The 16,474-nt window shown below is 34.6% G+C and overlaps 2 protein-coding genes across 2 annotated transcripts in view; one reads left to right on the top strand and one right to left on the bottom strand.

Moving 5' to 3' along the window:
* LOC146645076 (uncharacterized) overlaps positions 1-16,474 on the top strand; it is a 36,912-nt gene that overhangs the window by 12,203 nt on the left and 8,235 nt on the right. The window lies entirely within an intron of this gene.
* Positions 8,162-15,843, bottom strand: LOC146645077 (uncharacterized). Its single transcript, XM_085394875.1, has 11 exons — positions 15,505-15,843; positions 14,665-14,892; positions 14,276-14,429; positions 14,004-14,076; positions 13,415-13,757; positions 12,836-12,931; positions 11,999-12,309; positions 10,690-10,871; positions 10,141-10,310; positions 9,323-9,537; positions 8,162-8,813 (listed from the first exon to the last, which is right to left on the bottom strand). The coding sequence occupies exons 1-11, from the start codon at positions 15,810-15,812 to the stop codon at positions 8,581-8,583; spliced, it is 2,313 nt and encodes a 770-aa protein (XP_085251001.1). The 5' UTR covers positions 15,813-15,843; the 3' UTR covers positions 8,162-8,580.

Here is a 16,474-nt window from a genome sequence, read left to right as displayed (position 1 = left end):
GTCTAATGTGAAATACTGTAAGCAAATGAATAAATAACCTAATTCTTGCTAGACCTTTGACTGTGTTTTGTTTGAATCCAACTGTGTTTGCAGATGTGATTAGATGCAGATGTTGTTACTTTTATTATTATTATGGCACTAAATACATTTTAACCTCCTAAGACCCGAACTCTTCCACGACATGCATTTTTAATTTCTCTTTGATATTTGGGCACATTGGGTCATTTTGATGAGAACCCAGATCTGACAGTAATTGTAAATAGAAGACGTCTGTGTAATATAAATTAAGGGAATTTGATATATGGAGGCTGAAGTGAGGTCGTGACACACACTCTGTCTCTGTAAACGAGGAACCGTTCCTTGTTGTCTCGGCAAAAAGGGGAACAATTCACTTCAAGACAAAAACTGAAAGGTTGACCGGAAGTACCGGCTATGAAAATAGAAGATGATGTTCTTTCGAACTATGTTAAAAGTCATTGTGGTTTTGAGCTGATCTATGTATAAAATGTACCTGTGACGTATGAAGGGGCGTCATTAATCAAACCCTGATGCTATAAAATAATTGTTTGTGCTTTGATTAAGTTGAAGATTAATTCTTGTCTGCGTACAGACTGGTCTTCCCACGCGTGTATTCATTAAAATCATCGTTTGACTTCACCCGGCCGGATCAGTGTGGTTATTCTTCGATCACCTCTTGTACCCTTCCTCAATATTGAACCCTTAACATTCACCCGATGAATGTAAAAAAAAAGAATTACCAGATTTTCTTTTAACTTATTTTTGTTTTTAAGAAAAATAAGAGCCACAAATGAGGATATTTGTTTAAAATTTTGATAGAACAGTAGCAGTATAATGTCCTCGGAAGTGGATATCAGGCCCTTGTAGAGCAAAATTGAGTATTTTGGTCTAAATAACCCAAAATGTGACGTCCACATATGTGGACGCCAGGTCCAAAGAGGTTAGATAAGGGATACTTTGAAATATATTCTACTGAAAGGTTGGAAATGTATTTTCTTGAACGCAAATATCTTTTGAAATGTATTTTGGTTTGAAAGAAATGTATTTTAAATTTCAAAAATATATTTTTTTGGAGCATCACAAATACAAAATATATTTACCATATATTTGAAATATATTTTGGCCAGGAAAAATGTATTTTTTTACCGTATGGGACAGTTTGCCACTTAACTATACAACTGCGAAATACAAAATACGAAATGTGCTTTGCTGATTTAACAACGCACTTTGTTACCCTTATAAATTTTTAGCCCTAGCTAATTTATTCAGCAGCATCCACATTAAGAACAGTAAAGACCGTGGCATTTATTTCAATATTAGTGGCTGTTTGTACTTGTGACCCGAGTGTAAGTTGATGCTTACTTTAGGATTAATTTATATTAAATCTTCTTTATTAATGTGGGAGGTGGTAGCTACATTAGCCTGCTAAATAAAAGGTTGGGTTAATTTTCTTGTTGTTTTTGTTTAGTTTTGTATTTATTTATTTATTTATTTATTTTTTGGGGTAGAATTTTAATCTTGCTAGAAGACATCAATCCAACTCTGTGTTGTGAGTGGATCAATATCTGTACCACTGTAGAGGTAGATAAACATGGATGCCAAGTCCAGTTTCTACAGTGTATGAAATAAGAAAAAAAGAAATATGATTGGTGTCTTTTTTGTTCTTTAGTCAAAGTAAAAAGTAATAGCAAATGTTTCTATGTATGCCTCTTTGTAGGCGTATTTCTGTCATGGTCCTGGGCCATGTGGGCCCAGTATTCTTAGTTCTTTGTATTTTTGTATTTCGTTCCTTATTTAGGCCATGTCTTCTGAGTTGCCCTGTTGTGTTGTTCCCTAAGTGTTTTCCCTTCATGGCTCTCTCCCCCCTGTGTGCCCTCTATGTATTGATGAGCCCTCGTCTCCCTTTGTGGTTGTTTCATGTTTCCCCAGCCCGTTATGTCTGTGTTTTCCCCGTGCTCTCTCTCCTCCTGTCGGAACCTCTGTGCCTCTACATGTCATGTTCAGTTCACCCCGCCCTGTCTCGTTATGATTATCAGTGTCACCTGTGTTCCCCGTGTGTGCCCACTTTCCTCGTTTACCCTCTGTGTATTTCTGTCTGAGTCTCCCTCTGTTCGGCGTCGTGTTCTCCCTCATGCTGTGTGTGATTCCCCCGTGTTTCCTGGTGAGCTTTACGTTAGTTTTTCCCAGTTTAGTTTTGTATCTCCCATTATCTTTTGTCAGCAATAAAGCTGCTTTTTGAGTTCATCCCCGTGTGTGTGAGTTTTGCATTTTGGGTCCTCCTCCTGCCTGCCACACAGCCGAGCCATGACAATTTCATTTTAAAGAGCAGTAAAAAAAATCCTTATGCAGTTTATTTTTTGAGCTTTTGTGATTGAAGGGGCCGCACTGTAGTTGAACTGGAGCATTTAGATTTTCTTTCACTGTACTATATATATATATATATTAGGGGTGCAACGATACACAAAATTCACGGTTCGGTTCGATACTTTGGTGTCAAGGTTCGATATTTTTTCGATACAAAAAAATGTTCATGCCTTTTTAATTTGTCATTTATTAAAATTATAAATATATATTTTAACTCAAAAGTACAGTTTTTAAATTTAACCCTAACCCTTGTGCGTGTTTTTTATTTTGACAGCGAATGCACACCTGCGGACCACTTATGTGCAGCCCTGGTTATTTAGCTCGTCATATTGCAGCCACAGAAATTATTTTGTCCATGAAACCATAAAGCTGCACTTTCTTTTTGCCTTAAAGTCTGATTTGTCATAACTTCTCCGTTTTGTGGTAAGCTTTTCTTTGGCTGTCACTTCTTCACCCTGACCTGTCTTATTTGGCTCAGCAGAACTGAAATGCTTTTACACACTCACTCACATAAGCTCAGCGATTCTCTGCGCGATCAACCTCTCACATGTTTAAGCTTGCTGCGGGAGATTTCACTTGCCATGTTTGCATAGTAAGCTAACGATTAATAAGACGATGTCAGAGGAATTGGTGCACAAATTATCATCACTCACAGATCAGTGCTGTCGCTCTCTATACACAGTTCGCACGATTGCAAAGTGAAAGCAAAAAACAAGCGCAAATTCAAACGCGATTTCAATATGTCACATATTGACAGTGGCTCACCGATGCCAATGACATAATTACCCAGCTACATTTCTGAAAGAATGCAAAAGCATTGACATATATTTTTCCTTCCTACAATAGCCCGACGGGCAGGGAGGAGATAGATTTTGGTAGCCCGACTGAAAAAATCGCTAGCTCCAGGACGTCAGGCTAGCGATATTGCAAGCCCTGTATCTGATTGAGGAATCGCTCATCTTTGGAAAAGAGAGTTTATTACAGAGAAATGTCTCTTTCCAAAATAAAAGCTATACTATCCGCTTCTTCTGGGCTATATTCTCAGCAGCATAAGGAGAATCATGTGCTAACAGCTGTCTAAATGACTCGGCTAAAGTTAGTAGCATGCTTGTTGTTTTTGTCTTTGCACTAGGATGATGTCGGCGTAAATGTGCAGTCATATTCGTTGTGTTCCCACTAGTGCTTTCAGGTTAATCTCGTTGAAATGACCTTAACGCCACAACACGGCAAATCTCCGTTAACGAGCTACCGCCGATCGCCCCGTGCATGGGGCTAGACGGCCAACACGTTAACGAGCTAACTGCGCTAACACACTAGTTCCCACTAGTAATTGAGCATTGCATGGCACATCCAACATACTGTTTTACTTTAGTCCATGACTCGCTTACCTTCAGGGTCATACGTCACATGAAAACCAAAATAATTCCAAACGCCAGATCTGAATGAGAGTGGGGGAGGTCCATGTTACAAGGAGAGCTTAACTTCTGTCTTGCTAGCTTGCCCTGCGCTCTTCCTTCTGACTATGCTGTCTGTGTTGAGCGCTCAGTGGATCTGCGCTCGACAGTGCAGCCTAGGCGGAGTAGTCGAACGCAGATTCACTGAGCGCTCAACACAGACAGCATCGTCAGAAGGAAAGTTGATAAAATAAATTACAAATGTTGTATTGTTCGATACATATGCGTACCGAACCGAAAGCACTGTATCGAACGGTTCAATATCGATACGAATATCGTTGCACCCCTAATATATATATATATATATATATATATATATATATATATATATATATATATATATATATATATATGTATATGTATATGTATATATATATGTATATGTATATATATATGTGTATATGTGTATATATATATATATGTGTATATATATATATATATGTATATATATATATATATATGTATATATATATATATATGTATATATATATATATATATATTATGGAATGCCCTTTAGGAAAATATTATATATATATATTCCAATATATATATATATATATATATTCCAACCAAAGTCTGAATATATAGAATGAAACTTGAATATATAGAATGAAACTTGAATATATATAGAATGAAACTTGAATATATAGAATGAAACTTGAATATATAGAATGATCTTTTGAATATATAGAATGAAACTTGAATATATATAGAATGAAACTTGAATATATAGAATGAAACTTGAATATATAGAATGATCTTTTGAATATATAGAATGAAACTTGAATATATATAGAATGAAACTTGAATATATAGAATGAAACTTGAATATATAGAATGATCTTTTGAATATATAGAATGAAGCTTGAATATATAGAATGAAACTTGAATATATAGAATGAAGCTTGAATATATAGAATGAAACTTGAATATATATAGAATGAAACTTGAATATATAGAATGAAACTTGAATATATAGAATGAAACTTGAATATATAGAATGAAACTTGAATATATAGAATGAAACTTGAATATATAGAATGATCTTTTGAATATATAGAATGATCTTTTGAATATATAGAATGAAGCTTGAATATATAGAATGAAACTTGAATATATAGAATGAAACTTGAATATATAGAATGAAACTTGAATATATAGAATGATCTTTTGAATATATAGAATGATCTTTTGAATATATAGAATGAAACTTGAATATATAGAATGAAACTTGAATATATAGAATGAAGCTTGAATATATAGAATGAAACTTGAATATATAGAATGAAGCTTGAATATATAGAATGAAACTTGAATATATAGAATGAAGCTTGAATATATAGAATGAAACTTGAATATATAGAATGATCTTTTGAATATATAGAATGAAGCTTGAATATATAGAATGAAGCTTGAATATATAGAATGAAACTTGAATATATAGAATGAAACTTGAATATATAGAATGAAACTTGAATATATAGAATGATCTTTTGAATATATAGAATGTATGAACCTCATTTTTAGAGATGATGTGTTTCTGAATTCTCTGCCTTTACAAAATGGCATCAGCTGAACTATTTCAGTACTTTTTAGAGCTTGACAACTGTTTTGCGACAGCTGTTCAAACTGCAAATGGTAGAAATAATTTGGAATTTATACTACGTCACCTTGAAGAACACGTTTTCATTATTGCAACATTTCTAGTGCTCATGAATAATGTTCAACAAAACGTTTCTGGGAGAAGATTATGCACACTTCTTGAGGGAATTTATCAATCACTGATGGAGATGTCAACTGAGCTAACACTTCGAGCAGAAGCTGAAGCACATGTTATGGGCTCATTATATCATTCTACATCTCAAAGAGGAAGGCCAAGGTAAGTGATAAAAATGGAAACAAATTCATTCATAATGTGTATGGCACTTGAAAGAGTCAAGAGATGGCAAACAAGATAATGAATGCAAGAAATAAGAAAGAAGTTAACATATTTCTTCTTTTGTTTCTAACTCTTTTAGGTACAACATACCAGCTACTCAGCTGACTGACATGCGAGACTTGGGGTTTAGTTGGATGGCCATATCTCAAATGTTGTCAGTAAATGTTCGAACACTGTACAACCACAGGATACAACTAGGTTTAGTGGACTATGGAAATTTTAATAATATTTCAAATGTGGATCTTGATCATCTCATTACTGAGATTCTTACACATACCCCTGGCTCAGGAGAATCCTACATTAGTGGTAGTTTGAGAGGAAGAGGAATCAGAGTTCAGCGGTGGCGAGTGCGAGAACGTTTAAGAATAGTTGATCCAGTGGGAAGAGCTTTGAGAGGACGGAGAGCAATTCAGCGGAGGGTCTACAATGTCACTGTCCCAAATCAAGTGTGGTATGCCTTTTTTCACGTCTTAAATTTGATTAATGTTAATTATTACTTCCTGCATTGTAGTAATATAATATTTTGTTTGTTTTAATAAACAATGTTGTATAATGTCTGAGTTTAAAATATTGTTTATCTCCAGAAATAGTTTACATGACAGAAGTACAATGTCAAAGTCATAGACCTTTATTTTAATGTACATCTAGTGTCATAATAATAATATATTTCTTCTTATTCCAGGCATATTGACACAAACCATAAGTTAAATCCTTGGGGGTTTGTGTTTCATGGAGGAGTTGACGGCTACAGTCGCTGCATTACCTACATGAGATGCTGCACAGATAACAGAGCATCAACTGCTATGCAACTTTTCCAGAGTGCCGTTGATCTCTTTGGCCTCCCACAACGTGTCAGGGGTGATGCTGGCAGTGAGAATATTGATATTGCACGGTTTATGATTGAACATCGAGGGCCAAACAGAGGAAGCTTTATGGTTGGACGAAGTGTGCATAATCAAAGAATTGAAAGATTGTGGGGTGAACTAAACAGAGTTGTGTCAGCATACTTTAAAGACCTTTTCCTCTTTATGGAAAATGTTGGGATTTTAGATAGCACTGATCCATTTCATATTAGGGCTCTTCACCATGTATATCTTCCAAGAATTAACAGATCTGTGGATGAATTTGTAAATCAGTGGAACCATCACAGCTTAAGGACAATGGAAAATCACTCCCCGCTGCAGCTGTGGACTGTTGGAATGTTGCAACTTCCTCAGCATCACAGACCGCTCAGTCAAGTGCACTTCAGACATCGTTCTTACCATCACCAGCAGTTGACGGCTGACTTGAGGCAGATCGACCCCTTGAGTGACGATGGAAATCATGGGATAGAAGTTTTTTTGACAGCATGCCGCATGCTTCAGTTAAGTTATTAGTAAATTTGTTTGTGTTAATTAAAAAATTTATTTGAGTGCCAGACACTAAAAATTGTGAAATATCATGATACTGAAAAGGGTCCAAGACTATTATTTAGGTAAAAGAAAGGTAAGATAAAAAGACTGGTTTTATCTTCATATTCACTTGTGCCATTTAAATCATAAAAGTAGACAAATAAAGTGTTTAGACTACACTTTTCTTTCATGACAAACCATACTTGTCACAGTACAAAATGTTACAGTATATGTTACATATGATTGTATGATGTACTAATGTATCTGTTAATAAACAGGAATTATGATTCATTCATTAAATAAAATATGTTACACATTTTAAACTCTTTAAACTTTTTTTAAAGACAAAAATTACATAAAAAGTAGAAACACAGAACACTTTATTTGTGTATTTCCAGTACCCATAGGAAGGAAATAATATTCTGCAGTAATAGGGCTGGTCTTAAAAAAACAAAATGAAAGAGGAAAAAAAACCCAAACAATCTACAATGAGCCTGTGTTATCAAGTAGTATAGTAAAATATGCAAACAAAATCCTTAAAACACTCCCTGCAAACCAGGTTATGTTTATTATCATTATCATTATTATTATTGTTTATAATACTTTGATAATATATAATAATTTGATAAGATTGTAATGTCATATAGTGTGATATAATGTTCATATTTCAACCTGTAACATAACCAGGTTTGACCTAACCAATGTCTGTCACATTTATAGACAACTTTGCTGCCAGTGTTGGAGATACTGTCTTTCTACCTTTTAGTATGTAGGGTTACTGTAATACTTTTCAAAACTTTACCAAAACCTAACAAAAACATTTTTAAACCTGTGAGTTAAGCTAAAAGTTAAATGATATTAATACAAAGTTCTGTGTAAAGCATAAATGTTCAAATGGGACACTGAAATAAAGCTTAACTCATCTCATTTGAAAATTCACATTATGTGGAATAGTTGAACACAGGAAGCATTTGAGAAAACTTAATTCTATATAACAGTGAGATTGTGGCATATTATTTTGCTCACTGCAGGGGTGCTAAATAATGTAATGTTACTATGGGTCATACCAGAGACAAAACATGCCATATAAGCAGGAAAACAAATTAACTACAATCAAAAAACAAAAAAATGCCCCACATGTATAAACTGAAACAAAATTATTCTATCCATTCTCTTCGGCTTATCAAATCCATGTCTGATTTGAAAGTAGTGTGCACTGCATGAACTGGTATTTAAGCTGTAATTTGAAAGACACACATGAAGCTTATTTAGGCTATACAGTCCTACTGCTGTCCAGGGTGTACTCTGATGCGGGGTTAACAACATTAACAAAAACAAGAAAATAAAAAATGCATATGCAAAATAGAAAAAAACCCAAATCCTCATCATGTCACCAATCCTTAAGAAAACACATCATGCTCTTCCAAATCCTGGTGAATTCCGTATTGCAAAATCCATGTCTGATTTGAAAGTAGTGTACACTGCATGAACTGGTATACGAAGGATATTTTCACAAGTATTGGCCACTGGAAATCTGCAGTTAGTGACGAACTCAAGGCTTGGCTTTGGAGAAAAACCCAGGGCTGGTATGCTGTCACATCCAGTGCAGAAAACAAGAATATCTTCCAAAGAGACATCATTTTCAACTATAAGATAGAAAAATACAAAATCATAATGATATTCTGACTAAGACTACTGATGTACAGATACATTAAATTACCAAAAGATTAAATCAAAAGTGAAACATGTATATATTTTTAAAAGTAAGCTGTAATTTGAAAGACACACATGAAGCTTATTTAGGCTATACAGTGAAACCACAATGTCAAAAAAAGAAGTTAGTGGAGACCACAACATATTAAATGTACGTGGATGCAGCAATAGCCTATTATTTGTACTCAGTATACAGGATTGGTAATAATTTATTTATTTAGTTATCCTCCTATTTATCCTGTTATTTATTTATCCTGTTAATACACTGAAGTCAAACTGAAATCACATTTGGATACAATGTTCTTTGTAAACCCAGCACTTGCATCAGTACTATCTATCTACCTTTTTTGTTATGGCATCTATGTCTGTAATTTCATGATGCTGCTGCACAAAAGTGAGATTTTGATTTATGGTCAAACAATGTGCCAAGTAGTAAACTCACATTCTGCCTCCTGAAGATAGTCTTGCCAGAAAGCCAGGGTCCGGCACTCATCTTGAAATGCATTACTCCCTCGTTCGGAGTGAATGATCTGGAATAGATTCTCCATATCAGTTGCTCTGAGAGCCATTCCAGCTTTCACGAAAAGGCACTTCATCTGAAGAGGGTATGTCTGTAGAGCATCTAGGACACCTAGAGACCTCAAGCCATCTCTGAACCTAGCCAAAATAAAACAAAATCAAATTGTATTTTATATTACTATTATTATATTTGTATTTGATTGGATTTGGAACCTGTATCATAACAAGAGGTTTTGAGGTTTTATCAAGAGACATTTCTGAACTAATTACATTTTACTTTCCTGTGGACTGCTGTATCAGAGGTGAAGAACATTTTTCCCCTTACAGGGCCAGACTGTCTTAGATACAGATAAAGAATGCCTATACATGGAACAACTGAGCTGAAATATGATACACAGGGACCTGTCATGAATTGGAGTAAAAGTGACAAATTGCTTTCAAATACATCTGGTCTCTTGTTCCATTGGCATACCTTTTCTGTCAGTCTACAATCAACCCAAATGCTACTCAATTTGAATCTATTTTTATTTACATATTTAAACACATGCCTACATCGGCACAGATACGTTTTATGTGAATTTTAATTTCATGAATGAAAGATATCTGTTTTGTTATGAACTGTACTAGCATGGAGCGCTACAGACCTGTACCACCCAAACAGGCTAATACCCGTTTCACAACACAGTGACTTTAGTTTGACAGGCTTAATTTTTTACCATTACAGTATGTGTTTAGACATACCTTTCAAAAGGTGCACGGGTCCGTTGAAGGACATACCAGTGAGCCAGATCCAAAGCAGTTTCTTGTTTGTTTTGAAGTGTTATGCAAACATTGTGACCAGCAAGACTGATCAAGTTGGCTGCCTGTGCAACTGCATCTTGCAGCTGTAGATCATTCTCGGCCTGTATGATCTAAAAACAATATGAGGAAATTATAAAATGAATTATTTGACTCTACTATTTAGTAGAACATACAAAACTAATAGCTTCAGTGTTTAATTAGTACATTAACCCTATGAAACCCCATAACCGATCAGGAGGCTGAGGTATAAGTTATTAAGCTGGAAAACAAGTGCAATCATTAAATTCTGTAACCAACAGAACCAACAGAACCATAACCTGCCACACACATTTTTAGTTCTTCCTTCTTGTAGCCATTAAAATGTTTGATCTTTTACTAGAAAGGTGCAGGACTCGGGCAAGAAAAATTAGGGAAGTGTTAGTAAAAATGTTGGACAAGCAAAAAAAGACCTACAATGAAATTGAAAGAACCAAAGGAAAATATGCTCACCGACTGCACTTGTGACCTTGTTTCCTCATCAGTAATATGATCAGTGCTGACTTTTACATTGTCTGGACCCTTTTGAAGACACTCATAGAAGAGTTCAGACAAGAAACATGGACTCTGTCCCCCGTGGGCAATTGACATTGCCATGATCTGGCCAGCATAGTAGTATCCATTATCTTTCATTGCTGTTAACAAATAAAATAAAACATCATCTCAAAAGCTTGCATCATTATTTTTGTTACTGTGGCATTTTTTATAGTACAAGTTACCAAATATTATTTCTGAAAAAAATATTGCCCATACAGTTGCACCCATAATAGTTTGGATAATAACAAAATCATCTTAATTTTGCTGTGCACCACCACCTTGGATTTTAATACCAAACAATCAAGATGATACTAAAGTGCAATTCCTTCGAGGTATTTTATTAAAAAATGGCACCAGCTGATTAGGAATTACAGTCAATTTTATACATTATCCACCATCTTTAAAGATGGTTGCTTTAGACAAGTGATTGAAAGCTAACACCATTTTATGTATTATTTTTAATACAAGGATTAAAATTCTTTACAATTCTTTACAGCCTTACAGTCAGATCAGGTAACTGAGCTGGCTTGTTATGCTTTGGGTTATTATCAATTTACACTGTCCAATCAATTTAGCATTTGCATTTGGCTGAATCTGAACAGATTGCCCTTTACACTTCACAAATCACCAGTGCTATCATTGACAACAGTAGTGGCTTGGTTCTATGGCAGCTACTCATGCCCGTGTCATAACACTGCTTCCACCATGTGTGACTTAAGCTATTCTTTTCTTTACTATGCTTTTCTCCTTCCATCATTTTGGTTAATCTTGGTGTAATCTGTCCATATCTTCATAGTAGTATAGCATAGTTCTTTTAGATGTTTTCTGGCAAAGTCCTTCCAGTTATTTACTATTGCACCTTGTTGTAAAACATCTGTGTTTCCATTCATAAGTGCATCTCTTGATTGTTGAATTACACCATATCAGTCATTTGAATAATTACTTTTGAGAAATGAGAGAGCATGTATAAAAATGACCAGAATTTCTAAATATGTAGTACTGTTTCAAACCTTTCAACTAAAGCAGACAATCTTCCCTTCAGTCAATCTAGGTTTAATTTTTTAAAATCCTCTGTGGTGGTACAAAAATTCTGTCATTGCCAAAAAAATGTGTTTAGTTAACTGTATGAGATACTAAACTCGTACATGTAATCACAAACCAATTGATGTATAATGTATTGATGTAATTTAAATCAAATGGCAACAATTAATAAAATCATAAGTACCTTTAGAATTGCACGTAAGAACTTTAGCATTGGGTGGACCTTCAAAGATGCCAAGTTTGTCCTTGACTTCACAGAGGCAAAGTCGGAAGAACTCCCGAGTAGGTCCTCCATTGTCAACAGCACCCTCAGATATTCCATAGTCATCAGTAAACTTCACATCTATTTTTTTCTCTGGTGAAAAATTGGATCTGCCCATGGCTCTGGATGCTCCATCCCACACATTTCGCCTTATGATGTTGAAGCGTACAGTGCTGTCATTATTTACTCTAGTAACAATCTGCTCCAAGATTCTCTCTAAGCTCTGGACGTCACTGAAACATACACACACACAAAAAAAAAAAACAGTAAAGAAATATACTAGTCTCAATGGCAATAACCCACCAACAGAATAATGATGTACCATTCTTAAGACTGTAATTGATATTTAACAAAAAAGAGATACAAATCAAGAATGTTTGTGATAATGGAAAAAAGATTAAGTTTAAGTTAAACTAAGTTTACATTTTTATCTTGTCATAAATACACTAGTATTTATAAATAGTATAAATACACTATATAAATACAAGCAGAACAAGAAAAACAACAAGATCCAACACTGACAACCAACCTCCATTCAAAAAAGTAAAAATAAACCAAAACATATATCAAGTAAAATATAAGTAATCTGATAGCCTTGGTAATCTTCAAATGACAACAGAAATCACAGGTTGCAGTTCGTAGTTTGCTTATTCAAACTGATCCAAAACTAGACAGTAGATGACTCCTTTTCCGCAACAAACATAAAATAATGGTTAATATGTTGACCTTTCAACATGTAAAAGTTTGTGTTGTACTGACCTTTCACTTGCACTTGAGTCTAAAGACCTTGAAATGGCTTCTTGGAGGTCGGGGTCATCTGACAGGTATTCTTCCTCAAACAGGCCAAGATATGTACTGCAAAGCCAGAATGTTTTGTAAATTATTTAGTTAAATTACATATAAATGATGTTGACAGAATTACATTATCACAATACATAGATTAGCCTCAGCATTATTAAAGTTGTGTGGGATCATCTTGACAGAGAACAGAACAAAAAGCCTGGAAAACTATTCCTGAACCATGCTTAAAGAAATTCAATAAAAAGAAGACATCACCATCAAGAAAGCTTGGTTAAGAGAGTTCAAGCTATGTTGAAGACTAAAGTAGCTCATATCACATTTTGAATTTTAAGCTCATTAAAATTCTACAAGTTTTGTTCTACTCTAATATACTGCGCTTCCATGTCTGTTTGTAGACAGAATTTTGTAGACTTCAGTAAATCACTGCGCTTCTTTCCTATTTTTCCAGCAAAATACAAAGAAAGCAGGGGTGGGTCATGACTTTTGCACAATATAGCTCAAAAGATTAAAAGATACAAACATGTACAAAACACATACCTGTAGGATGTGCTGGATAAACTTGGCTGGGTAGGTCCATTGGACACACTGGAGGTGTTACTAGAGAAGACACGTGTGTCACCAGTAACACTGGCAGAAGAACCCACTGATAAGCCAGGTGTGTTGTAACTGACAAAGGCAGATGTTCCACTGGAGTAAGGCTCATCCTCATCAGTAGCAACGACAGCAGGATTGGTGGACATTGTGAGGGTGTCAGCAGAGATGGAAGATTCAACAGTACAAACATCTTGGGTAGCAACGCACCAGATGACCTCATCATCAACAGACATGGACTGTGCGTTAACAATGGGAATGGCTGAGGGAACTTCTTTAGAAATTTCAACTGTGAGAACACAAAGAACAGGAGTTTAACTTTTGAATAACATCTAATCACATTTATAGCTTTTGCTTTTCATGTATTTAGGGGTACATTTCTTCCTGCTCAAAATATTAAACTAAATTTAAATATGATTTTAACAAAGACTTGACACTTAGCTAAAGACACAATGCCTAAGATGACTAAGTAACAGACACTGAACCAACTTAATTTACAGTTTATTTGGAGCGACTTTTAGATAGGAATATTTACCGCATTTGTCAGAATTCAACGTTTCTGTGAAATCCTGCCTGCTTGTATGGCTACTCTCTCCATCAGAATATGTCTGTAAATTAAAACAGATAATACATTTCATTATACTGACAACAAAATGTCATAATAAATATTAGTAATATGTTTATGTATTATGTATTAAAACATAATACAAGTGACAATGTTTAAGGGAGTTTAAAATCCATCTTTGCCTTTTTCACTCTCATTTTATGAAAATACATACATTTGCTGAAATGATCAGGATTACTTACTGATTCATTGTCCTCACATAAGATGACCTTGTCAGGTCTGACATAAATTGACTTCTGATGAAACAGTTTTTTCACAAGGTCTCCATTCAAAGTCTGTTTGGAAGTGAGTGATGGCTCAACTAGTTTGGTGTGGCATGCCAGCAAAATCTGTAGCCTAGGGGAGGAAGAAAACATAGTGTATATGAAATTTTTGTTAAGGCTAACAGACTACAATACAATACAATACATTAAAAGGCTTAATTTTTGTTAACTCTAAAAGATATCAATCCAGTCATCTGATCGGTGCTCCCAGATCCTTTTTGGAAATACCCAAAGTTGACCTTTAATAGTATAATAATCTAAGTAACAAAAAATATATATTTTTTTATAAAAAAGGATCTAATGCTTACCTGCATCCTTCAACAACTGGCTGGAAGGCAGTCCTTATTGCCTGCATTACTTTGTCTGAGTCCCAGTCACAGCTAAACTCCAGTGCAGATTTTATATGTCCATTTTCAAAAAGCCAAGCTTTTTTGTTACGCCTTGGCACATGTGTAGTTAGATGGTCTGGCAAGAGAATCACTTCTTTGGTGAAAGACTGAGCCACAGAATGTGACCTGCTTAGTTGTGCTGGAAACCTAATGGAGGATAAAGGCAAATTAAACATTTCTGCATGTTATATTACACTTCTCTGATCAATGAAGTACATTTAATTAAAAAAATACACCATGCTGTACACATGTCTAATCTGCATTAATAAACACCCTCTAGCCCCATGGTAGCTAGGATAGGCTCTTGGAATCCTGAATTGGATAAGTGGAAGAGAATGGATGGATGAATGGATGGATAGATGATGGAAGATAGTGGGATGGATGGGTGGAGAAACTTAACAATCACATAAACAAATGTCTTCAATTCACGGAGTACTTTTTGTTGCTTTAAAAAAGGTTTCATTAAATTATATACTGCCAACTATGTATTGTAACAACTGATGTGCTTTGCTTTTACACAATGTTTGCAGATTAAGCTTACGGGACGTGAAATATTATAGAAATGTTTCCACAATTAAACAAATTAACTGTTGTGCACAGTTTAGTCTCCACGTCCACACGCTGTCAGTCTATCGCACAGTTTTTTTGTTTTGTTTTTTTGTGATATTTTTGTTTACTTAGCTTCGTCGAGCAATTGAAACCTACGGGCTATTACTAACCTTCCACTAGTAATTTCAGTGCATTTAGTTCTGTTCTTACCTCTTCTGCCTTGGGCCCTTTCGAGTAAAAGGTCTAAGATTGTAGATGGGACCTGTTGTGGGGCACTCCTGTGATGTGGAAGGCACGTTCTCTATAACGTTAGCTGGATAGCCAGGGGTTATCTGACCGGAGAGGTTCACTGCATTTGGTCTTCCACGATGAAAAAGTGAATAAATTTCTTCATCAGTAGTACGATGCGGTACACTAGTACAAATATTAGGTTGGCCAGAACATGCATTTGCCAAGGTGTTAATTAGCTCCTCATTACTTAGAATTTGAGCCACAAAATTCCGTGCGGACTGGCTCATAGTGCCATTCCTCGCAGGTACAAACAAGGAAAACACTAGATGGCGCAAGCGCCTCCGTGACGTCAAGCTTCATTCTATATATTCAGAAGATCATTCTATATATTCAAGTTTCATTCTATATATTCAGAAGATCATTCTATATATTCAAGTTTCATTTCATATATTCAGAAGATCATTCTATATATTCAAGTTTCATTCTATATATTCAAGTTTCATTCTATATATTCAGAAGATCATTCTATATATTCAAGTTTCATTCTATATATTCAAGTTTCATTCTATATATTCAAGTTTCATTCTATATATTCAGAAGATCGTTCTATATATTCAAGTTTCATTCTATATATTCAGAAGATCGTTCTATATATTCAAGTTTCATTTCATATATTCAGAAGATCATTCTATATATTCAAGTTTCATTCTATATATTCAAGTTTCATTCTATATATTCAGAAGATCGTTCTATATATTCAAGTTTCATTCTATATATTCAGACTTTGGTTGGAATATATATAATATTTTCCTAAAGGGCATTCCATAATATATATATATGTATATATATATATATGTATGTATATGTATATATATATATATGTATATATATATATATATATATATATATATATATATATATATATATATATGTATATATATATATGTAT

This window comes from Rhamphochromis longiceps, linkage group LG20, assembly GCF_057381845.1.
Source record: "Rhamphochromis longiceps isolate RC_006_pf linkage group LG20, R_longiceps_female_GT1.1, whole genome shotgun sequence".
NCBI classification, from domain to species: domain Eukaryota; kingdom Metazoa; phylum Chordata; class Actinopteri; order Cichliformes; family Cichlidae; genus Rhamphochromis; species Rhamphochromis longiceps.
This window is presented reverse-complemented; position numbering and strand designations above follow the sequence as displayed.